Genomic DNA, 26640 nt, shown 5'->3' on the forward strand with positions numbered 1-26640 from the left:
ACACTTTATACATTTATGCACTTTATACATTTATACACTTTATACATTTATACACTTTGTACATTTATGCACTTTATACATTTATACACTTTATACATTCATGCACTTTATACATTTATACACTTTGTACATTTATACACTTTATACATTTATGCACTTTATACATTTATGCACTTTATACATTTATGCACTTTATACATTTATGCACTTTATACATTTATGCACTTTATACATTTATGCACTTTATACATCTATACACTTTATACATTTATGCACTTTATACATTTATGCACTTTATACATTTATGCACTTTATACATTTATGCACTTTATACATTTATGCACTTTATACATCTATACACTTTATACATTTATGCACTTTATACATTTATGCACTTTATACATTTATGCACTTTATACATTTATGCACTTTATACATCTATGCACTTTATACATTTATGCACTTTATACATTTATGCACTTTATACATTTATGCACTTTATACATTTATGCACTTTATACATTTATGCACTTTATACATTTATGCACTTTATACATTTATACACTTTATACATTTATGCACTTTATACATTTATACACTTTATACATTTATGCACTTTATACATTTATGCACTTTATACATTTATGCACTTTATACATTTATGCACTTTATACATTTATGCACTTTATACATTTATACACTTTATACATTTATGCACTTTATACATTTATGCACTTTATACATTCATGCACTTTATACATTTATACACTTTGTACATCTATACACTTTATACATTTATGCACTTTATACATTTATGCACTTTATACATTTATGCACTTTATACATTTATGCACTTTATACATTTATGCACTTTATACATTTATGCACTTTATACATTTATGCACTTTATACATTTATGCACTTTATACATTTGTACACTTTATACATTTATGCACTTTATACATTTATGCACTTTATACATTTATGCACTTTATACATTTATGCACTTTATACATTTATGCACTTTATACATTTATGCACTTTATACATTTATGCACTTTATACATTCATGCACTTTGTACATCTATGCACTTTGTACATCTATGCACTTTATACATCTATGCACTTTATACATCTATGCACTTTATACATCTATGCACTTTATACATCTATGCACTTTATACATCTATGCACTTTATACATCTATGCACTTTATACATTTATGCACTTTATACATCTATGCACTTTATACATCTATGCACTTTATACATCTATGCACTTTATACATCTATGCACTTTATACATCTATGCACTTTATACATCTATGCACTTTATACATCTATGCACTTTATACATCTATGCACTTTATACATCTATGCACTTTATACATCTATGCACTTTATACATCTATGCACTTTATACATCTATGCACTTTATACATCTATGCACTTTATACATTTATGCACTTTATACATTTATGCACTTTATACATTTATGCACTTTATACATTTATGCACTTTATACATTTATGCACTTTATACATTTATGCACTTTATACATTTATACACTTTATACATTTATGCACTTTATACATTTATGCACTTTATACACTTTATACACTTTATACATTTATACACTTTATACATTTATGCACTTTATACATTTATACACTTTATACATTTATGCACTTTACACTTTATGCAAGTGTGAAGTTAAAAGATCTCAAATGCAGGCGGAACTGTCGGTCTGAGCGTGTTTCAGTGGGACACAGTTTAAGTGCGCACCGCAGGAAACGCCGTGAGTTTGTTTCACGTTTTCGTTCAGAACAGTTTGAACAAAGTGACAGTAAATGAAAGTCTAATATAAATATGAAATGTTTTAGAGCCGTTTTTATTCACACAAAGAAAACACTGTTAGCGCCGCATCGGAACGGAACATGCGCAGTCTGAACCGCGTCTGGAGCGCGTTTGTCCCGGGTCCGGGTCCGGGTCCGGGTCCGGGTCCGGGTCCGGGTCCCGTGTCGGGTTTAGATCATGGATGTATTATATTATCGTTTAGATCCGGTGCCGGGTTTAGTCTTATCTTCACTGAATTGAGAGGAAACATTCACATCTTTAAAGCTGCTCTCTGTAGCTTCTCTGTAGCTTCTCTGCCATCTGTTTGCAGGCTGAGAAATAGATTTTCAAAGTTGGGGACCAGGGGGGCCCCTGTCTAAAAAAGTCCTGATTCAAACCCCGTGCCCGCCGGCAATTTGAGGGGCTACGGGCCCCGGGCCCCCGTCTATTTTGCAGCCTGGTTTGTCTCCATGGAGACATTATTGTTTTACCTGGAATGTCCCACATTATGTCATTAAGTTTATTTATCTCCATGGAGACAAGCAGGTGGCACCACGAGGCCAAGTTACAGGACAGATCTGTGGAGAGGTGACTGTATCAAGATAAAATTAATGTTCCAGGGCAGTTTTTGAAAAATGAAACTTTGTTCTTTGTGGCCCAGGTTCCTCAGCACCCAGGCCAGTCCAGGCCAGGCCAGTCCAGTCCAGTCCAGTCCAGGCCAGTCCAGTCCAGGCCAGTCCAGTCCAGTCCAGGCCAGTCCAGTCCAGGCCAGTCCAGTCCAGGCCAGGTCAGTCCAGTCCAGGCCAGTCCAGTCCAGTCCAGTCCAGGCCAGTCCAGGCCGGTCCAGTCCAGGCCCGTCCAGTCCAGGCCCGTCCAGTCCAGGCCGGTCCAGTCCAGGCCGGGCCAGTCCAGGCCCGTCCAGTCCAGGCCCGTCCAGGCCGGTCCAGTCCAGGAGATGGCGTTGCGAGCCTGTGGCTTCATCATATTTCGTCGTCTTCCTCCTGAAAATATTGAGTTCCTGCTGCTGCAGACGTCCTACGGAGAACACCACTGGACCCCACCCAAAGGTACCAGATCCAGACCCCAGACCCCTGACCCTGATCACGTCCTTCTGTAGATCAGGTCCTTCTGTAGATCACGTCCTTCTGTAGATCAGGTCCTTCTGTAGATCACGTCCTTCTGTAGATCAGGTCCTTCTGTAGATCACGTCCTTCTGTAGATCAGGTCCTTCTGTAGATCACGTCCTTCTGTAGATCAGGTCCTTCTGTAGATCACGTCCTTCTGTAGATCAGGTCCTTCTGTAGGTCACGTCCTTCTGTAGATCAGGTCCTTCTGTAGATCACGTCCTTCTGTAGATCAGGTCCTTCTGTAGATCAGGTCCTTCTGTAGATCACGTCCTTCTGTAGATCAGGTCCTTCTGTAGATCAGGTCCTTCTGTAGATCACGTCCTTCTGTAGATCAGGTCCTTCTGTAGATCAGGTCCTTCTGTAGATCACGTCCTTCTGTAGACCACGTCCTTCTTTAGATCACGTCCTTCTGTAGATCACGTCCTTCTGTAGATCAGGTCCTTCTGTAGATCACGTCCTTCTTTAGATCACGTCCTTCTGTAGACCACGTCCTTCTTTAGATCACGTATTTCTGTAGATCACGTCCTTCTGTAGATCAGGTCCTTCTGTAGATCAGGTCCTTCTGTAGGTCAGGTCCTTCTGTAGATCACGTCCTTCTGTAGATCAGGTCCTTCTGTCGGTCAGGTCCTTCTGTAGGTCAGGTCCTTCTGTAGATCAGGTCCTTCTGTAGGTCAGGTCCTTCTGTAGGTCAGGTCCTTCTGTAGGTCAGGTCCTTCTGTAGATCAGGTCCTTCTGTAGATCACGTCCTTCTGTAGATCAGGTCCTTCTGTCGGTCAGGTCCTTCTGTAGGTCAGGTCCTTCTGTAGATCACGTCCTTCTGTAGATCAGGTCCTTCTGTAGGTCAGGTCCTTCTGTAGGTCAGGTCCTTCTGTAGATCACGTCCTTCTGTAGATCAGGTCCTTCTGTCGGTCAGGTCCTTCTGTAGGTCAGGTCCTTCTGTAGGTCAGGTCCTTCTGTAGATCAGGTCCTTCTGTAGGTCAGGTCCTTCTGTAGATCACGTCCTTCTGTAGATCAGGTCCTTCTGTAGGTCAGGTCCTTCTGTAGATCACGTCCTTCTGTAGATCAGGTCCTTCTGTCGGTCAGGTCCTTCTGTCGGTCAGGTCCTTCTGTAGATCACGTCCTTCTGTAGATCACGTCCTTCTGTAGATCACGTCCTTCTGTAGATCACGTCCTTCTTTAGATCAGGTCCTTCTGTAGATCACGTCCTTCTGTAGATCACGTCCTTCTGTAGATCACGTCCTTCTGTAGATCAGGTCCTTCTGTAGATCACCCTCACTCTGGTGTTGTTCTCGCTGTAGGACACGTTGACCCTGGGGAGGACGACCTGACCACGGCTCTCAGAGAAACGCAGGAGGAGGCGGGTCTGGGCCTTGAGCAGCTCTCTGTGGTGGACGGGTTCTTGCAGACGCTTCGTTACGAGGTCCGCGGTCGATCCAAAGACGTGCTGTACTGGCTGGCCGAGCTCCGCGACCCGCACACGACCGTCACGCTGTCCCCGGAGCACACGGCCTTCCGCTGGGCGGGGCTGGACCAGGCCTGCGCTCTGGTCCAGTACTCGGACATCCAGGAGACGCTGCGGGAGGCGCACCACTTTGTGCTGAAGAGGAACGAGTGACCAGCCAAGTCTGAAGGAACGATATGTCCAGATATGTCCAGATATGTCCAGGCCTGGACCATCAGAGCTGCCAAATGCAGTTTGGAAATCACATAAACAGAACTACATTTACAGTTTGAGAATCATCTTGAGCAGACTATGAGATGATAATGAGATGATAATGAGATGATAATGAGATGATAATGAGATGATAATGAGATGATAATGAGATGATAATGAGATGATAATGTGATGATAATGAGATGATAATGTGATGATCATGTGATGATAATGTGATGATAATGAGATGATGTGATGATAATGAGATGATAATGAGATGATAATGAGATGATAATGTGATGATAATGAGATGATAATGAGATGATAATGTGATGATAATGAGATGATAATGAGATGATAATGTGATGATAATGTGATGATAATGAGATGACGATGTGATGATAATCTGACTAATGTGACGATACGAATCAGGGTTTAATAAAGAAAGTACAATTCTTTAGTGTAGAAAATGTCAGTCTTTTGTCTATAAGCTAAAAAAGAGCACTTTAAAATGAGTTTCAATAATAATTGATAATAGAGTTAGAAATTGAAGTCTGAGTTTGAATCTTTAGTTTGGTGACATCACCGTTTGAAATGTTTCTACAGAAAAACGAAAAAAACATGAGCTCTGATAAATAAAGCATTAATAATTACTCTACTCTTTAGCTCAAATCTGATTTACACAAATACTGAGCCCCAAAATGATTGTTCCAGAGTTTAGTCCTGGTTTAGAGTTCCAGTCAGAGCATGTGATAATAATGAGACTATGAGATGATAATGTGACGATAATGAGACTAATGTGACTGAGACATTTGTCTAAGGACGCTGGGACATGTCCCTATGAACACAGTTTAATCTGTTTTTCACTGTCGCTGTTGTGATTTTGAGCAATACAAAATAAAAAAAATTAAGAAAAAAAAAAGTATTGATACTCTAGTTTCTAGTTTCATACTAGTTTAAGTCAATGAAATCATGGCCTTTTCATTGAACTTTAATCAAACTCCGGCTGGTCCTTGAGGGCCTTTCTACGACAGCGTAAATGTTAAACGTAAATGTCAATAGTGACAATAATTAGACGATAAAGAGACTATAATGTGACGATAATGTGACGATGAGACAATAAAGAGATGATAATGAGACTATAATGTGATGATAATGAGACTATAATGAGATGATAATGAGACTATAATGTGATAATGAGACTATAATGAGACGATGAGACACTAAAGAGATGATAATGCGACGAGAATGATATGATAAAGAGATGATAATGTGACTATGAGACTATAATGAGATGATAATATGACAATAATTAGACGATAATGAGATGATAATGTGACAATAATGAGACGACGATGAGACTATGAGAAGATAATGAGACTATAATGTGACGATGAGACTATAATGTGACGATGAGACTATAATGAGACTATGATGTGATGATAATGAGGCTATAATAAGATGATAATGAGACTGAGACAATAATGAGATGATAATGTGAAAATAACGAAACTATAATGAGACTATGAGACAATAATGTGACGATGAGACTAATGTGACGATAAGGAGACTATGAGATGATAATGAGACTATAATGAGACTATGATGTGACGATAATGAGACTATGAGATGATAATGAGACTATGATGTGACGATAATGAGACTATGAGATGATAATGAGACTATAGTGTGACAATAATGAGACTATGATGTGACGATAATGAGACTATAATGAGACGATAATGAGACTATGAGACGATAATGAGACTATAATGTATGTGACGATAATGAGACTATGAGATGATAATGAGACTATAATGAGACTATGATGTGAAGATAATGAGACTATAATGAGACGATGAGACTATAATGTGACGATAATGAGACTATGAGACGATAATGAGACTATAATGTATGTGACGATAATGAGACTGAGATGATAATGAGACTATAATGAGACTATGATGTGAAGATAATGAGACTATAATGAGACGATGAGACTATAATGTGACGATAATGAGACTATGAGATGATAATGAGACTATAATGTGACGATAATGAGACTATGAGATGATAATGAGACTATAGTGTGACAATAATGAGACTATAATGTGATGATGAGACTATAATGAGACGATAATGAGACTATGAGATGATAATGAGACTATAATGTGACGATAATGAGACTATGAGATGATAATGAGACTATAATGTGACGATAATGAGACTATGAGATGATAATGAGACTATAGTGTGACAATAATGAGACTATGATGTGACGATAATGAGACTATAATGAGACGATAATGAGACTATGAGACGATAATGAGACTATAATGTATGTGACGATAATGAGACTATGAGATGATAATGAGACTATAATGAGACTATGATGTGAAGATAATGAGACTATAATGAGACGATGAGACTATAATGTGACGATAATGAGACTATGAGATGATAATGAGACTATAATGTGACGATAATGAGACTATGAGATGATAATGAGACTATAGTGTGACAATAATGAGACTATAATGTGATGATGAGACTATAATGAGACGATAATGAGACTATGAGACGATAATGTGACGATGAGACTAATGTGACGATAATGAGACTGAGATGATAATGAGACTATAATGTGACGATAATGAGACTGAGATGATAATGAGACTATAATGTGACGATAATGAGACTATAATGAGACGATGAGACAATAAAGACATGGCAATGTGACGATAATGAGACTATAATGAGATGATAATGAGACTAGAATGTGATGAAAATGAGACTATAATAAGATGATAATGTGACGATAATGATACGATAAAGAGATGATAATGTGACATTGAGACTATAATGTGACGATAATGAGACTATGAGATGATAATGAGACTATAGTGTGACGATAATGAGACTATGATGTGACGATAATGAGACTATAATGAGATGATAATGAGACTAATGTGATGAAAATGAGAATATAATAAGATGATAATGAGACGATGAGACAATAATGAGATGATAATGAGACTATAATGTGAAATTAACAAGACTATAATGAGATAATGTGACAATATTTAGACGATAATGAGATGATAATGTGAAAATAACGAGACTATAATGAGATAATGTGACAATAATTAGACGATAATGAGACTATAATGAGACAATAATGAGACTATGAGACGATAATGTGACGATGAGACTATAATGAGACTATAATGTGACGATGAGACTATAATGAGACTATAATGTGACGATGAGACTATAATGAGACTATAATGTGACGATGAGACTATAATGAGACTATAATGTGACGATGAGACTATAATGAGACTATAATGTGACGATGAGACGATAATGTGACGATGAGACTATGAGACTATAATGTGACGATGAGACTATAATGAGACTATGATGTGACGATAATGAGACTATAATGTGACGATGAGACTATAATGAGACTATAATGTGACGATGAGACGATAATGTGACGATGAGACTATGAGACTATAATGTGACGATGAGACTATAATGAGACTATGATGTGACGATAATGAGACTATAATGTGACGATAATGAGACTGAGATGATAATGAGACTATAATGAGACTATGAGATGATAATAAGACTATAGTGTGACGATAATGAGACTATGAGATGATAATGAGACTATAGTGTGACAATAATGAGACTATGATGTGACGATAATGAGACTATAATGAGACGATGAGACTATAAAGAGACGATAATGTGATGAAAATGAGACTATAATAAGATGATAATGAGACATTGTAGAAAAAGCTTCAGTTGTTTCATCTGGACTCAGTTAGAAAAATTAGACGTTTCGACTTCATCCAAGAGTCATTGTCAATAAAAGAATTTAGGTCGAGAACTCCGATATTTATACTATTCTGTGGTAAGTCCAGCCCATTGGGAGGAGCCTCCTGAAGAGGAAAGAGTTGTTTGTTTCAACAGAAACTCCCCCCCTTGTATCTACCGAGCCTATTCAACCCTTTAATGGGCTATTAGAATCCTCTTTGTCTTTGTGAGACCCTGGCTCACTCGCCCTGAGGACCTGATTAGCATCTAAATGTCCTGGTCCTGGTCCTCTACCTCTCCAGGGGTTCAGAATACCATTGTAGACTACAGGAAGATTAAACCTTAGCCCTCCGTTTCTGTTTAAAGAAGGTTTTTCTTTTTTTAACAAAAATAGCTTCCTTCACTCCTCTTTCAAACCATCTTTTCTCCTGCTTCAAATCTTCACCTCACCGTCTTCAAACGAGTGATTAGAGGCTTCAAGATGGAGATGCACGGCGCCCTGTGGTCCTGAACTCCAGTGTCTTCTGTGCTGATAAAGCCTCTTGTGTAGAGGCTGTTTAGTCTCACTATGTAACGTTCTTTCAACTTTCTTCACTGCATTGGATCGAATAAACTACATTGCTCTGTTTTTGAGTCGGCAACTTGTCCTTAGGATGAACCAGTTTTTGTCTTAGTTTCCTGGTTTGAAATAAACAGGGACTTCATGTTGTCTAAAAATTCTCTGCAGTTTTTCCGACAGGCCAGAGACATAAGGGATAGAAGTTTTTTCTACAATGGAACACGCCTGGACGAATGAGGGATTACACCGACATGATGAGACTATAATGAGACGATGAGACTATAATGAGATGATCATGAGACTATAATGTGACGATGAGACTATAATGAGACTATGTGACAATGATGTGACGATAATGAGACTATAATGTGACGATAATGAGACTATGAGATGATAATGAGACTATAGTGTGACGATAATGAGACTATAGTGTGACGATAATGAGACTATGATGTGACGATAATGAGACTATATTGTGACGATAATGAGACTATGAGATGATAATGAGACTATATTGTGACGATAATGAGACTATGTGACGATGAGACTATATTGTGACGATAATGAGACTATGATGTGACGATGAGACTATGATGTGACGATAATGAGACGATGAGACTATAATGAGATGATCATGAGACTATAATGAGACTATGTGACAATGATGTGACGATAATGAGACTATAATGTGACGATAATGAGACTATGAGATGATAATGAGACTATAGTGTGACGATAATGAGACTATAGTGTGACGATAATGAGACTATGAGACTATAATGTGACGATAATGAGACTATGATGTGACGATGAGACTATATTGTGACGATAATGAGACTATAGTGTGACGATAATGAGACTATGATGTGACGATAATGAGACTATATTGTGACGATAATGAGACTATGAGATGATAATGAGACTATATTGTGACGATAATGAGACTATGTGACGATGAGACTATATTGTGACGATAATGAGACTATGATGTGACGATGAGACTATGATGTGACGATAATGAGACTATGAGATGATAATGAGACTATATTGTGACGATAATGAGACTATGTGACGATGAGACTATATTGTGACGATAATGAGACTATGATGTGACGATGAGACTATGATGTGACGATAATGAGACTATGAGATGATAATGAGACTATATTGTGACGATAATGAGACTATGATGTGACGATGAGACTATGATGTGACGATAATGAGACTATGAGATGATAATGAGACTATATTGTGACGATAATGAGACTATGATGTGATAATGAGACTATGTGACGTTGAGACTATAATGTGATGATGAGACTTATGTGACGATAATGAGACTAATGCGACTGAGACATTTGTCTAAGGACACTGGACGCTGGGAAATGTCCCTATGAACATAGTTTAATCTGTTTTTCACTGTCGCTGTTGTGACCCGATACTTTTATTGGTGTTTTCTTAGTTTGAGTCAATGAAATCATGGCCTTTTCATCGACTGAACTTTAATCAAACTCCAGCTCCGGCTGGTCCTTGAGGGCCTTTCTAAGACAGCGTGAATGTTAAACGTGAGTGACACTGGCTCCGTGTGGCAAACTGAGGCTTTTATTCAGAAATATTGGCTGATAATGAGAGAAGGTTTAACTCGAGACAATTCCACACATTTCAAAACAAAACAAACAAAACATGAAATTACACAATTTTAACTCTCCTTAAAAGGCAAAAACACGCGTTTACATCCACAAATCTGCAGTTTTTCAAAAATCTCATGCATTCGCCACGTCAGACACTTCCACCAAAACGTCCTGTTTTTGGCGTTGGAAACGTCAGCAGAGTTCCAGAGCTCCAGAGCTCCAGAGCTCCAGAGCTCCAGAGTTCCAGAGTTCAAGAGTTCCAGAGCTGATTGTAAAGTTTATCTCCAGATTTGAAAACGATTCGTCCAGAGTTTTTTAAATCTTAAACTTGCACCAAAAAAGTCCTGGTGCAGCGAATATTTAAAACAAGAGTCACACAAAAGCAGAAAACACATGTAATCGGACCAGGACCAGGACCTGGACTAGGGATCAGGGACCAGGGACCAGGAACCAAGACTGAACCAGGACCAGAACCAGAACCATGTCCTCAACAGGACTAAAATTGGCTCAATTTAAGACCAAATACCAAGTGTGAACGCAGTACTGGTCCAGTCCTGGTCCAGTCCTGGTTCAGGTCCTACAGTTCTAAACTTCTTCGTCCATCAGTTTGAAACCAGCGAGAGAGAAAACACTAAACCTCAAAGTCTGTGGTTTGAGTGAAAAGAGAGTTTAAACCTCCAGAAAGAACATTTGACCTTTTGTGAGAGAGAGAGAGAGAGAGAGAGAATGACCTGAGCAGAGAGGATGACCAAACAGAACATGAGCAGAGAGAATGACCTGAGCAGAGAGGATGACCAAACAGAACATGAGCAGAGAGAATGACCTGAGCAGAGAGGATGACCAAACAGAACATGAGCAGAGAGAATGACCTGAGCAGAGAGGATGACCAAACAGAACATGAGCAGAGAGAATGACCTGAGCAGAGAGGATGACCAAAGAGAGCAGAGGCTTCTCCATCAAGTGATTTTATTTGGTTTGTTTAGAGAAGAATCCTGCAAATCTGAATATAAACCCTCCAGAATGATGTTTATTCATCATGACTGAAGAACGCCAGAGGGAGAACGCCAGAGGGAAAACGCCAGAGGGAAAACGCCAGAGGGAGAACGCCAGAGGGAGAACGCCAGAGGGAAAACGCCAGAGGGAGAACGCCAGAGGGAGAACGCCAGAGGGAAAACGCCAGAGGGAGAAGGTCAGAGGGAAAACGCCAGAGGGAAAACGACAGAGGGAGAACGCCAGAGGGAGAAGGTCAAAGGGAAAACGCCAGAGGGAAAACGACAGAGGGAGAACGACAGAGGGAGAACGACAGAGGGAGAGCGCCAGCGAGATTGTCAGATTGGAGAGCGTCCGGGGGAGAATGTCAGAGTGAGAATGTCAGCAGTTTCAATCGCTGCAGTTTAAGGCAAACGGTCAAGATGAAAACTTCAAATGGAACGTTCTGAAAAGATCTGCTCCTCCTGTTTCACAAACCTGGAGTCGTTCCTCCGCCTCAAACAAAGACTCTCCTCCTCTCTCCCTCTCCTCTTCCTCCCTCCCTCTCTTCTTCACTCCTCCCTCTCCTCCTCTCTCCCTCCCTCCCCCCTCTCTCCTCCTCTCTCTCTCCCTCCCCCCTCTCTCTCTCCCTCCCCCCTCTCTCCTCCCTCTCCTCCTCGCTCTCTCCTCCTCTCTCCCTCCCCCCTCTCTCCTCCCTCTCCTCCTCGCTCTCTCCTCCTCTCTCCCTCCCCCCTCTCTCCTCCCTCTCCTCCTCGCTCTCTCCTCCTCTCTCCCTCCCCCCTCTCTCCTCCCTCTCCTCCTCGCTCTCTCCTCCTCTCTCCCTCCCCCCTCTCTCCTCCCTCTCCTTTCTCCTCCTCTCTCTCCCTCCCCCCTCTCTCCTCCCTCTCCTCCTCTCTCTCTCCTCCTCTCTCCCTCCCCCCTCTCTCCTCCTCTCTCTCTCCCTCCCCCCTCTCTCCTCCCTCTCCTCCTCTCTCTCTCCTCCTCTCCTCCTCTCCTCCTCTCTCCTCCCTCTCCATCATGAGTCCTCGTTCCCAGAGTCGTCTTGGTCTTCATAAACCCTTCCTCCCTGCCATCCTCTCGCTCCTCTCTTTTCTCTCCCTCCCTCTCTCCTCTCTCCCTCCCTCCCCCCGTCCCTCCCCCTCTTCTCTCCATCATGAGTCCTCGTTCCCAGAGTCGTCCTGGTCTTCATAAACCCTTCCTCCCTGCGCTCCTCCAACGCTCTCTCCGTCGCTCTCGTCTTCCTCGCTCTCTTCCATGTCGTCGTAGAGGTCGTCGTAGAGAAGGTCGGAGCTGGAGTCCTGGGAGGGCACCCGGGTCTGGATGCAGTACTCGGCCAGAGTCCGGGGCACTTTGACGCCGTCGCGGTCAGCGTCTGCGGCCGTCGACAGGACCTGCTTCCTGTGGGACACACGAAGCACGGATGTGAGAGCAGAACCTTCAAGTCCACATGAGACCTTAGACCGGACCTCCACATGAGACTTTAGACCGGACCTCCACATGAGACTTTAGACCGGACCTCCACATGAGACCTTAGACCGGACCTCCACATGAGACCTTAGACCGGACCTCCACATGAGACTTTAGACCTCCACATGAGACTTTAGACCGGACCTCCACATGAGACTTTAGACCGGACCTCCACATGAGACCTTAGACCGGACCTCCACATGAGACTTTAGACCGGACCTCCACATGAGACTTTAGACCTCCACATGAGACCTTAGACTGGACCTCCACATCATGAGACCTTAGACCGGACCTCCACATGAGACCTTAGACCGGACCTCCACATGAGACCTTAGACCGGACCTCCACATGAGACCTTAGACCGGACCTCCACATGAGACCTTAGACCGGACCTCCACATGAGACCTTAGACCGGACCTCCACATGAGACCTTAGACCGGACCTCCACATGAGACTTTAGACCGGACCTCCACATGAGACCTTAGACCTCCACATGAGACCTTAGACCGGACCTCCACATGAGACCTTAGACCGGACCTCCACATGAGACTTTAGACCGGACCTCCACATGAGACCTTAGACCGGACCTCCACATGAGACCTTAGACCGGACCTCCACATGAGACCTTAGACCGGACCTCCACATGAGTCCTTAGACCGGACCTCCACATGAGACCTTAGACCGGACCTCCACATGAGACCTTAGACCGGACCTCCACATGAGACCTTAGACCGGACCTCCACATGAGACCTTAGACCTCCACATGAGACCTTAGACCGGACCTCCACATGAGACTTTAGACCGGACCTCCACATGAGACCTTAGACCGGACCTCCACATGAGACTTTAGACCGGACCTCCACATGAGACCTTAGACCGGACCTCCACATGAGACCTTAGACCGGACCTCCACATGAGACCTTAGACCGGACCTCCACATGAGACTTTAGACCGGACCTCCACATGAGACTTTAGACCGGACCTCCACATGAGACCTTAGACCGGACCTCCACATGAGACCTTAGACCGGACCTCCACATGAGACTTTAGACCGGACCTCCACATGAGACCTTAGACCGGACCTCCACATGAGACCTTAAACCGGACCTCCACATGAGACCTTAGACCTCCACATGAGACCTTAGACCGTACCTCCACATGAGACCTTAGACCGGACCTCCACATGAGACCTTAGACCGGACCTCCACATGAGACCTTAGACCGGACCTCCACATGAGACCTTAGACCGGACCTCCACATGAGTCCTTAGACCTCCACATGAGACCTTAGACCGGACCTCCACATGAGACCTTAGACCGGACCTCCACATGAGACCTTAGACCGGACCTCCACATGAGACCTTAGACCGGACCTCCACATGAGACCTTAGACCGGACCTCCACATGAGACCTTAGACCGGACCTCCACATGAGACCTTAGACCGGACCTCCACATGAGACCTTAGACCGGACCTCCACATGAGACCTTAGACCGGACCTCCACATGAGACCTTAGACCGGGCCTCCACATGAGACCTTAGACCGGACCTCCACATGAGACCTTAGACCGGACCTCCACATGAGTCCTTAGACCTCCACATGAGACCTTAGACCGGACCTCCACATGAGACCTTAGACCGGACCTCCACATGAGTCCTTAGACCTCCACATGAGACCTTAGACCGGACCTCCACATGAGTCCTTAGACCTCCACATGAGACCTTAGACCGGACCTCCACATGAGACCTTAGACTGACCAGACTAAAGAATTATCATATTTTTTTAGTAAACACATTTCTCAATATTTCTTTTCTTTTCATTCGTGTGCTCGAGGCCAGGACTTGAACTCAACACCTTCAGGTAGAACGTCACCTGATGATCTCGGCGTACTCCTTCTCCTTCCCTTTGCTGTCTCGCCACTTCCTGAACATCACAGAGGCGTCGACGTTGGCGGGGGAAAAGGTGTTGGGTTCGTTGAGCAGCGAGATCACACTCAGCAGAATCGTCCTGGGACAAAAACACAAGCTGAACGTGAGGCCGCTTGGACACTTCTGCCCCGTGTCCAGCAGAGGGCGCACACAACGTGAGAGAACAACCAGAACCTGCTCAGACGCCGTCTGTGTCTTTGGGCCGGAATACTTCAAATGTCAAAGACTCAAACGTTACAGTTTCTGATTCTGTTCAAAACTCTGTGGCGCGCCGTTTATTTACGTCTGGGTATTTAAGTATGGGTCCCTGAGAGTATGTACCCCTGTTAGTATGGGTCCCTGAGAGTATGTACCCCTGTTAGTATGGACCCCTGAGAGTATGTACCCCTGTTAGTATGGACCCCTGGAAGTATGGACCCCTGGAAGTATGGACCCCTGGAAGTATGGACCCCTGGAAGTATGCACCCCTGGAAGTATGGACCCCTGGAAGTATGGACCCCTGGAAGTATGCCCCCCTGGAAGTATGCCCCCCTGGAAGTATGCACCCCTGGAAGTATGCACCCCTGGAAGTATGGACCCCTGAAAGTATGGACCCCTGAAAGTATGGACCCTTGAAAGTATGGGACCCTGAAAGTATGGACCCCTGAAAGTATGGACCCCTGAAAGTATGGACCCTTGAAAGTATGGGACCCTGAAAGTATGGGACCCTTGAAAGTATGGACCCCTGAAAGTATGGACCCTTGAAAGTATGGGACCCTGAAAGTATGGGACCCTGAAAGTATGGGACCCTTGAAAGTATGGGACCCTTGAAAGTATGGGACCCCTGAAAGTATGGACCCCTGAAAGTATGGACCCCTGAAAGTATGGACCCCTGATAGTATGGACCCCTGATAGTATGGACCCCTGATAGTATGGACCCCTGATAGTATGGACCCCTGATAGTATGGACCCCTGATAGTATGGACCCTTGAAAGTATGGACCCTTGAAAGTATGGACCCTTGAAAGTATGGACCCTTGAAAGTATGGACCCATTTGTTCTTTATTGACCAATGAGTGGACACAGTAATGATCATGACTAAAGGAGTGTTATCTTATGTTATTGAAGACATTTTAACTAAATAAAGGTGTAAATATGTGACTTCTAGAGAGATTTAGTGATGAATAATGCAACTGTCTTTTCATACGCGTTTCAGAGTCAGATAAACGTCACATGATCACATCTCACGGTCCCAGAGGGCGGCCCCAGAGGGCGGTCCCAGAGGGCGGCCCCAGAGGGCGGTCCCAGAGGGCGGCCCCAGAGGGCGGTCCCAGAGGGCGGTCCCAGAGGGCGGTCCCAGAGGGCGTACCTGACGTTCTGCGTGGGGTTCCAGCGTTCTGAAGGCAGTTCTCCACTCTGAGGATCGTCCACAGGAGGATGAAGAATGGAGATGCACACGTCTCCGTTCTGACACACAGATTAAACACATGACACGGCGGCTAACAGGCTAGCTACATGCTACAGAGAGAGTACCTCGTAGATGTTTGGGTGCCACATCTTGGTGAGGAACCTGAAGGTCGGGGGAGAGTAGGGATAATCCACTGGGAACTTTATATGAGCCTGAAACAGACGAGAAAACACTCAGCAAACGTTAGCATAACGTTTGTTAGCATGCTAATGTTTGTTGACTTGTCACGGTAAAGCTATCAGTGAGTAATAGGACGTTCAGAATGTGTCCTTCCTCTAAATCATATTATACAAACATATTTATTTGTGCTATGAAACTTGTGTACATTAAAAAACTGTTGTATGTGCTAAATAACTATCTGTACATAAAATGTCTGCCTTGCATATGTGAGTTATGTTCATGTGCTTGAACATACAGTGAGCTATCTTGATCTGAACCTGTTTTTTTGACAACTCATTGCTATAAATATCATTGTGTACTTGTATATATGTTTGAAATAAAGTTATTTCTGAGAATTTTCATGTCATTGAATTGTAAATTTGTATAACAATACTATGGTAATATGTTTCAGTGCACTTTTCTAACTTTTAAAGTGAAAAAGGGTATATTTTCAGGCTTTGTCAATGAAAAGGGGTATTTTTTTGGGCTTGGTCAGTGAAAAGGGTATATTTTCAGGGGTAAGGAGGTCAGTGATTAGGGGTGTTTTTCAAACCTGTGTACGAGCATGGGCACTATATAAAAGCTATAGAGTCGGCCCCCCGGGGGCCAAACTGTTCCTGTGCACGCTGGTTCACAATTCCCAATAAGCGATAGAAATGCACAATATGGGTCAGAGCCAGGGTCAGAGCCAGGGTCAGAGTCTGAGTCGGGGTCAGAGCCAGGGTCAGAGCCAGGGTCAGAGGCGGGGTCAGAGCCGGGGTCAGAGCCAGGGTCAGAGCCAGGGTCAGAGCAGGTGTCAGAGCAGGTGTCAGAGCCGGTGTCAGAGCCGGTGTCAGAGCCGGTGTCAGAGCCGGTGTCAGAGCCAGGGTCAGAGTCTGAGCCGGGGTCAGAGCAGGGGTCAGACCCGGGGTCAGAGCCGGGGTCAGAGCCAGGGTCAGAGCCGGGGTCAGAGTCGGGGTCAGAGCCGGGGTCAGAGTCGGGGTCAGAGTCAGGGTCAGAGTCTGAGCCGGGGTCAGAGCCGGGGTCAGAGCCAGGGTCAGAGCCAGGGTCAGAGTCGGGGTCAGAGCCAGGGTCAGAGCCGGGGTCAGAGCCAGGGTCAGAGTCTGAGCCGGGGTCAGAGCCAGGGTCAGAGCCAGGGTCAGAGCCAGGGGTCAGAGCCAGGGGTCAGAGTCTGAGCAGGGGTCAGAGCCAGGGTCAGAGCAGGGGTCAGGGTCAGAGCCATCATCACTGACCTTGAAGTACCCGCCCTCGTAGAGCGTGTTGGGCGGTCCGAAGATGGCCACCTCCCAGTTGTAGAGGTCGGACTCTTCGACCAGCGTGATCCTGAAGCCCTCGACCGGCTGCTCCTGGAGCGACTTCAGCTCCACCATCAGAGCCTTCTGCGAGCTGGGCGTGGCCTGCTGCGCCATGACGCTTCTCTGACCTGCCACAGAGGACCTGAGTCAGAGCTGCGCCGTGAACACCAGGGGGAAGTAGAGTGAGTTCTAGGGTGAGTTCTAGGGTGAGTTCTAGGGTGAGTTCTAGGGTGAATTAGAGTGAGTTCTAGGGTGAATTCAAGGGTGAGTTTTGGGGTGAATTCTAGAGTGAGTTCTAGGGTGAATTCTAGGGTGAATTAGAGTGAGTTCTAGGGTGAATTCTAGGATGAATTAGAGTGAGTTTTAGGGTGAATTCTAGGGTGAATTAGAGTGAGTTCTAGGGTGAATTCTAGGGTGAGTTCTAGGGTGAGTTCTAGGGTGAATTAGAGAGTGAATTAGAGAGTGAATTAGAGAGTGAATTCCTGGGTGAATTCTAGGGTGATTGAATTCTAGGGTGAATTAGGGTGAATTCTAGGGTGAATTAGAGTGAGTTCTAGGGTGAATTCTAGGGTGAGTTCTAGGGTGAGTTCTAGGGTGAATTAGAGTGAGTTCTAGGGTGTATTCTAGGGTGAATTCTAGGGTGAATTAGAGTGAGTTCTAGGGTGAATTCAAGGGTGAGTTTTGGGGTGAATTCTAGAGTGAGTTCTAGGGTGAATTCTAGGGTGAATTAGAGTGAGTTCTAGGGTGAATTCTAGGATGAATTAGAGTGAGTTTTAGGGTGAATTCTAGGGTGAATTAGAGTGAGTTCTAGGGTGAATTCTAGGGTGAGTTCTAGGGTGAGTTCTAGGGTGAATTAGAGAGTGAATTAGAGAGTGAATTAGAGAGTGAATTCCTGGGCGAATTAGAGGGTGAATTCTAGGGTGAGTGAATTCTAGGGTGAATTAGAGTGAGTTCTAGGGTGAATTCTAGGGTGAATTCTAGGGTGAGTTCTAGGGTGAATTTAAGGGTGAGTTCTGGGGTGAATTCTAGGGTGAATTCTATGGTGAATTAGAGTGAGTTCTAGGGTGAATTCTAGGGTGAGTTCTAGGGTGAATTCTAGGGTGAATTAGAGAGTGAATTAGAGAGTGAATTCCTGGGTGAATTAGAGGGTGAATTCTAGGGTGATTGAATTCTAGGGTGAATTAGGGTGAATTCTAGGGTGAATTAGAGTGAGTTCTAGGGTGAATTCTAGGGTGAGTTCTAGGGTGAGTTCTAGGGTGAATTAGAGTGAGTTCTAGGGTGTATTCTAGGGTGAATTCTAGGGTGAATTAGAGTGAGTTCTAGGGTGAATTCTAGGGTGAGTTCTAGGGTGAATTCTAGGGTAAATTAGAGTGAGTTCTAGGGTGAATTCTAGGGTGAATTAGAGTGAGTTCTAGGGTGAATTCTAGGGTGAGTTCTAGGGTGAATTCAAGGGTGAGTTCTGGGGTGAATTCTAGAGTGAGTTCTAGGGTGAATTCAAGGGTGAATTAGAGTGAGTTCTAGGGTGAATTCTAGGGTGAATTCTAGGGTGAATTGGAGTGAGTTCTAGGGGGAGTTCTAGGGTGAATTAGAGTGAGTTCTAGGGTGAATTCTAGGATGTATTCTAGGGTGAATTCTAGGGTGAATTAGAGTGAGTTCTAGGGTGAATTCTAGGATGTATTCTAGGGTGAATTCTAGGGTGAATTAGAGTGAGTTCTAGGGTGAATTCTAGTGTGAGTTCTAGGGTGAATTAGAGTGAGTTCTAGGGTGAATTCTAGTGTGAGTTCTAGGGTGAATTCAAGGGTGAGTTCTGGGGTGAATTCTAGAGTGAATTAGAGAGTGAGTTCTAGGGTGAATTCTAGGGTGAATTAGAGAGTGAATTCCTGGGTAATTAGAGTGAGTTCTAGGGTGAATTAGAGAGTGAGTTCTAGGGTGAATTCTAGGGTGAATTCTAGGGTGAATTCTAGGGTGAATTCTAGGGTGAGTTCTAGGGTGAATTCGAGTGAGTTCTAGGGTGAATTCTATGGTGAATTAGAGTTAGTTCTAGGGTGAATTCTAGGGTGAGTTCTAGGGTGAATTCTAGGGTGAATTAGAGAGTGAATTCGTGGGTGAATTAGAGGGTGAATTCTAGGGTAAGTTGAGTTCTAGGGTGAATTCTAGGGTGAATTCAAAGGTGAATTCTAGGGTGAGTTCTAAGGGTGAATTCAAGGGTGAGTTCTAGGGTGAATTCTAGGGTGAATTAGAGTGGGTTCTAGGGTGAATTCTAGGGTGAATTCTAGGGTGAATTAGAGTGAGTTCTAGGGTGAATTCAAGGGTGAGTTCTGGGGTGAATTTTAGAGTGAGTTCTAGGGTGAATTCAAGGGTGAATTAGAGTGAGTTCTAGGGTGAATTCTAGGGTGAATTAGAGTGAGTTTTAGGGTGAATTCTAGGGTGAATTCTAGGGTGAATTCTAGGGTGAATTAGAGTGAGTTCTAGGGTGAATTCTAGGGTGAATTAGAGAGTGAATTAGAGAGTGAATTAGAGAGGGAATTCCTGGGTGAATTAGAGGGTGAATTCTAGGGTGAGTGAATTCTAGGGTGAATTAGAGTGAGTTCTAGGGAGAATTCTAGGGTGAATTCAAAGGTGAATTCTAGGGTGAGTTCTAGGGTGAATTCAAGGGTGAGTTCTAGGGTGAATTCAAGGGTGAATTAGAGTGAGTTCTAGGGTGAATTCTAGGGTGAATTAGAGTGAGTTCTAGGGTGAATTCTAGGGTGAATTCTATGGTGAATTCTATGGTGAATTAGAATGAGTTCTAGGGTGAATTCTAGGGTGAGTTCTAGGGTGAATTAGAGAGTGAATTCCTGGATGAATTAGAGGATGAATTCTAGGGTGAGTGAATTCTAGGGTGAATTAGAGTGAGTTCTAGGGTGAATTCTAGGGTGAATTCAAACGTGAATTCTAGGGTGAGTTCTAGGGTGAATTCAAGGGTGAATTAGAGAGTGAATTAGAGAGTGAATTCCTGGCTGAATTCCTGGGTAATTAGAGTGAGTTCTAGGGTGAATTCTAGAGTGAGTTCTAGGGTGAATTAGAGTGAGTTCTAGGGTGAATTCTAGGGTGAATTAGAGAGTGAATTCCTGGGTAATTAGAGTGAGTTCTAGGGTGAATTCTAGAGTGAATTCCTGGGTGAATTCTAGGGTGAATTAGAGAGTGAGTTCTAGGGTGAATTCTAGGGTGAATTAGAGAGTGAATTCCTGGGTAATTAGAGTGAGTTCTAGGGTGAATTAGAGAGTGAGTTCTAGGGTGAATTCTAGGGTGAATTCTAGGGTGAATTCTAGGGTGAATTCTAGGGTGAGTTCTAGGGTGAATTCTAGGGTGAATTCGAGTGAGTTCTAGGGTGAATTCTATGGTGAATTAGAGTTAGTTCTAGGGTGAATTCTAGGGTGAGTTCTAGGGTGAATTCTAGGGTGAATTAGAGAGTGAATTAGAGAGTGAATTCGTGGGTGAATTAGAGGGTGAATTCTAGGGTAAGTTGAGTTCTAGGGTGAATTCTAGGGTGAATTCAAAGGTGAATTCTAGGGTGAGTTCTAAGGGTGAATTCAAGGGTGAGTTCTAGGGTGAATTCTAGGGTGAATTAGAGTGGGTTCTAGGGTGAATTCTAGGGTGAATTAGAGTGAGTTCTAGGGTGAATTCAAGGGTGAGTTCTGGGGTGAATTCTAGAGTGAGTTCTAGGGTGAATTCAAGGGTGAATTAGAGTGAGTTCTAGGGTGAATTCTAGGGTGAATTAGAGTGAGTTTTATGGTGAATTCTAGGGTGAATTCTAGGGTGAATTCTAGGGTGAATTCTAGGGTGAATTAGAGTGAGTTCTAGGGTGAATTCTAGGGTGAATTAGAAAGTGAATTAGAGAGGGAATTCCTGGGTGAATTAGAGGGTGAATTCTAGGGTGAGTGAATTCTAGGGTGAATTAGAGTGAGTTCTAGGGTGAATTCTAGGGTGAATTCAAAGGTGAATTCTAGGGTGAGTTCAAAGGTGAATTCTAGGGTGAGTTCTAGGGTGAATTCAAGGGTGAGTTCTAGGGTGAATTCAAGGGTGAATTAGAGTGAGTTCTAGGGTGAATTCTAGGGTGAATTAGAGTGAGTTCTAGGGTGAATTCTAGGGTGAATTCTATGGTGAATTAGAGTGAGTTCTAGGGTGAATTCTAGGGTGAGTTCTAGGGTGAGTTCTAGGGTGAGTTCTAGGGTGAATTCTAGGGTGAATTAGAGAGTGAATTCCTGGGTGAATTAGAGGATGAATTCTAGGGTGAGTGAATTCTAGGGTGAATTAGAGTGAGTTCTAGGGTGAATTCTAGGGTGAATTCAAACGTGAATTCTAGGGTGAGTTCTAGGGTGAATTCAAGGGTGAATTAGAGAGTGAATTAGAGAGTGAATTAGAGAGTGAATTCCTGGCTGAATTCCTGGGTAATTAGAGTGAGTTCTAGGGTGAATTCTAGAGTGAGTTCTAGGGTGAATTAGAGTGAGTTCTAGGGTGAATTCTAGGGTGAATTAGAGAGTGAATTCCTGGGTACTTAGAGTGAGTTCTAGGGTGAATTCTAGAGTGAATTCCTGGGTGAATTCTAGTGTGAATTAGAGAGTGAGTTCTAGGGTGAATTCTAGGGTGAATTAGAGAGTGAGTTCTAGGGTGAATTCTAGGGTGAATTAGAGAGTGAATTCCTGGGTAATTAGAGTGAGTTCTAGGGTGAATTAGAGAGTGAGTTCTAGGGTGAATTCTAGGGTGAATTAGAGAGTGAATTCCTGGGTAATTAGAGTGAGTTCTAGGGTGAATTCTAGAGTGAATTCCTGGGTGAATTCTAGGGTGAATTAGAGAGTGAGTTCTAGGGTGAATTCTAGGGTGAATTAGAGAGTGAATTCCTGGGTAATTAGAGTGAGTTCTAGGGTGAATTAGAGAGTGAGTTCTAGGGTGAATTCTAGGGTGAATTCTAGGGTGAATTCTAGGGTGAGTTCTAGGGTGAATTCTAGGGTGAATTCTAGGGTGAATTCGAGTGAATTCTATGGTGAATTAGAGTTAGTTCTAGGGTGAATTCTAGGGTGAGTTCTAGGGTGAATTCTAGGGTGAATTAGAGAGTGAATTAGAGAGTGAATTAGAGAGTGAATTCGTGGGTGAATTAGAGGGTGAATTCTAGGGTAAGTTGAGTTCTAGGGTGAATTCTAGGGTGAATTCAAAGGTGAATTCTAGGGTGAGTTCTAAGGGTGAATTCAAGGGTGAGTTCTAGGGTGAATTCTAGGGTGAATTAGAGTGGGTTCTAGGGTGAATTCTAGGGTGAATTAGAGTGAGTTCTAGGGTGAATTCAAGGGTGAGTTCTGGGGTGAATTCTAGAGTGAGTTCTAGGGTGAATTCAAGGGTGAATTAGAGTGAGTTCTAGGGTGAATTCTAGGGTGAATTAGAGTGAGTTTTAGGGTGAATTCTAGGGTGAATTCTAGGGTGAATTCTAGGGTGAATTAGAGTGAGTTCTAGGGTGAATTCTAGGGTGAATTAGAAAGTGAATTAGAGAGGGAATTCCTGGGTGAATTAGAGGGTGAATTCTAGGGTGAGTGAATTCTAGGGTGAATTAGAGTGAGTTCTAGGGTGAATTCTAGGGTGAATTCAAAGGTGAATTCTAGGGTGAGTTCTAGGGTGAATTCAAGGGTGAGTTCTAGGGTGAATTCAAGGGTGAATTAGAGTGAGTTCTAGGGTGAATTCTAGGGTGAATTAGAGTGAGTTCTAGGGTGAATTCTAGTGTGAATTCTATGGTGAATTAGAGTGAGTTCTAGGGTGAATTCTAGGGTGAGTTCTAGGGTGAGTTCTAGGGTGAGTTCTAGGGTGAATTCTAGGGTGAATTCTAGGGTGAATTAGAGAGTGAATTCCTGGGTGAATTAGAGGATGAATTCTAGGGTGAGTGAATTCTAGGGTGAATTAGAGTGAGTTCTAGGGTGAATTCTAGGGTGAATTCAAATGTGAATTCTAGGGTGAGTTCTAGGGTGAATTCAAGGGTGAATTAGAGAGTGAATTAGAGAGTGAATTAGAGAGTGAATTCCTGGCTGAATTCCTGGGTAATTAGAGTGAGTTCTAGGGTGAATTCTAGAGTGAGTTCTAGGGTGAATTAGAGTGAGTTCTAGGGTGAATTCTAGGGCGAATTAGAGAGTGAATTCCTGGGTACTTAGAGTGAGTTCTAGGGTGAATTCTAGAGTGAATTCCTGGGTGAATTCTAGTGTGAATTAGAGAGTGAGTTCTAGGGTGAATTCTAGGGTGAATTAGAGAGTGAGTTCTAGGGTGAATTAGAGAGTGAATTCCTGGGTAATTAGAGTGAGTTCTAGGGTGAATTAGAGAGTGAGTTCTAGGGTGAATTCTAGGGTGAATTAGAGAGTGAGTTCTAGGGTGAATTCCTGAGTAATTAGAGGCTGAAGTCCTGTCTGAATGGTGCTGAATGTTATGTGGTAAACAAAGTGTGAGCGGACATGACAGCGGCGTGGCCCGCAGCTCCTGTTCCTCTTTTCCGGGGCCTTTGTGTGAAAAGAGCCCCGAAAAGCCCGCTTACCTCCGTGTGTCCGCGCTCTTCCGTGGCTCAGAGGCGGATCAGCGGCTCATGGTGGCCGGGCCTCGGTGCTCGGTGCTCGGACGCGGGGCTCGGGGCTTCGTTCGGCGGCTGCTGCTCTCTTCTTTCCCCGGGTGCGAGGCGCTTCTTCTCCGGGGCTGTTTGCGGCTCGTGACGGGGCACAGACCGTGTTTCAGTGTCCGTGCTGGGTCATGCTGAACCCGGGGCCTCGCTGTCCGCCGCTGGCTCGGTTTGGCTCGGTTTGGCCCGGTTTGGCTCGGCTCGGTTCGGCTCGGACACAGCTGTTGTTTACGTTTGTCCGGGGCTGAAGTTGCCCACACGTCAGCTTCACTCACGGGGAACACGGCGCACAAACAGCCGCTGTCCGCTCGGTTCCGCGGCGCTTTTGTCCATCTAAATGTTCCGTGTTGTTTCAGATGTGACACTTTGACAGAAAATGTGACACAAAAGCTTCAAACGCGGGATTCTTTTGGAGCTTCGATCGATTTTATTTTCCTTTCGTCGACGCTTCCGGCTACTGCGCGTGTCCGCTGCACGTAACACGCAGGACGTGACGTGCGCGCTCCCGAGCACAAGAACACTTTATTCTATATTTTAAACACAAACAAAACTATAGATAATCACATTAGCGGTACATGTGCAGTTGTCTCTGCCGTGGGGTAGACTGACAGAAGTGAGGCTGCTAATCTGCGCCATCGGCCCCTCCCACCACCACCAGCCATTGCACACCGGCCAATGTCTTGCCAATGGACACAAAGGCACTCCCTCTAGCGCCCCCTGTGGCACCTGGTGTTCCTGACATAATCATACAATTATGAACGTTCTGAATAAGATGTTATTGAACAGAGAGAGATTCAAAGGCTCAAGGACAAATGTGATGCACGGATAAAGAGCTCAAACATAAATAAGTTATAAATATACTGATGTCTTGTTTTGGCACAGATCTGTGTTTCATTGTATTTTATGTAGTTTTTTGAGCACAATAAAGTGAAGAACATTGCAGTGAATTCCTGTAAAATAAGTAGTTAAAAAATGAATTACAGTCGTAATACTGTTTATTCTATGTACAATATGAGGCCTGACTCTGGCACCAGCAGGAGGCCTGACTCTGGCACCAGCAGGAGGCCTGACTCTGGCACCAGCAAGAGGCCTGACTCTGGCACCAGCAGGAGGCCTGACTCTGGCACCAGCAGGAGGCCTGACCCTGGCACCAGCAAGAGGCCTGACTCTGGCACCAGCAGGAGGCCTGACTCTGGCACCAGCAGGAGGCCTGACTCTGGCACCAGCAGGAGGCCTGACTCTGGCACCAGCAAGAGGCCTGACTCTGGCACCAGCAGGAGGCCTGACTCTGGCACCAGCAGGAGGCCTGACTCTGGCACCAGCAAGAGGCCTGACTCTGGCACCAGCAAGAGGCCTGACTCTGGCACCAGCAGGAGGCCTGACTCTGGCACCAGCAGGAGGCCTGACTCTGGCACCAGCAAGAGGCCTGACTCTGGCACCAGCAAGAGGCCTGACTCTGGCACCAGCAGGAGGCCTGACTCTGGCACCAGCAGGAGGCCTGACTCTGGCACCAACAGGAGGCCTGACTCTGGCACCAGCAGAGGGCCTGACTCTGGCACCAGCAGGAGGCCTGACTCTGACACCAGCAGGAGGCCTGACTCTGGCACCAACAGGAGGCCTGACTCTGGCACCAGCAGGAGGCCTGACTCTGGCACCAGCAGGAGGCCAGCCCTGAAGAGACTGTGTCGGCCGGTATGGCTCTTTAGACTTGACTCTTTAGACTTGACTCTTTAGACTTCATTCTTTTGACTGAATGTACAACTCCAGTAGGGGGCGGTAATGTAACACTTGGAAACAAACCGCCATTAAACACCAAACAGGAGGAAGGAGAATAAAGGGTTTCTAAAGCGTCTGGAAGAATAAAGTCTAATGGAAGTCTATAGAATGAAGTCTAAAGTCTAAAGAATGAAAATATCGTCTAAAAATTACAGTAGATAAAGGTAATGTAACTCAAAGAAGATGTTTTTGTGGCGGTGTTACATGATCGCCACCCACTCTAGTTAGACTGTAGACTTTATTCTTGTGTTTTCTAGAATATTATTTTTCTGTTCAGCGGAAGCTCTGTGACGACACCGTTGACGTCACCCCGGCCTGTGACGT

At 44.2% G+C, this 26640-nt stretch overlaps 2 protein-coding genes across 2 annotated transcripts; one reads left to right on the forward strand and one right to left on the reverse strand.

Moving 5' to 3' along the window:
- The first annotated feature begins 2509 nt into the window (after positions 1–2509).
- On the forward strand, positions 2510–4644 carry LOC140372446 (bis(5'-nucleosyl)-tetraphosphatase [asymmetrical]-like). The gene is made up of 2 exons (XM_072459545.1): positions 2510–2902; positions 4261–4644. Exons 1-2 carry the CDS (start codon positions 2791–2793, stop codon positions 4575–4577), a joined length of 429 nt encoding a protein of 142 aa, XP_072315646.1. The 5' UTR covers positions 2510–2790; the 3' UTR covers positions 4578–4644.
- An 8090-nt stretch (positions 4645–12734) lies between these two features.
- LOC140372453 (ubiquitin-conjugating enzyme E2 R2-like) lies at positions 12735–25002 on the reverse strand. Its single transcript, XM_072459550.1, has 6 exons — positions 24463–25002; positions 17856–18046; positions 16530–16616; positions 16366–16463; positions 14963–15097; positions 12735–13022 (listed from the first exon to the last, which is right to left on the reverse strand). Exons 2-6 carry the CDS (start codon positions 18030–18032, stop codon positions 12776–12778), a joined length of 744 nt encoding a protein of 247 aa, XP_072315651.1. The 5' UTR covers positions 18033–18046; positions 24463–25002; the 3' UTR covers positions 12735–12775.
- Between the last annotated feature and the right edge of the window lie 1638 nt (positions 25003–26640).

The sequence above is a fragment of the Eucyclogobius newberryi genome, unplaced genomic scaffold (genome assembly GCF_026437365.1).
Source record: "Eucyclogobius newberryi isolate DKJ021-1_F unplaced genomic scaffold, fEucNew1.0.hap1 SCAF_23, whole genome shotgun sequence".
In the NCBI taxonomy this organism is placed as follows: domain Eukaryota; kingdom Metazoa; phylum Chordata; class Actinopteri; order Gobiiformes; family Gobiidae; genus Eucyclogobius; species Eucyclogobius newberryi.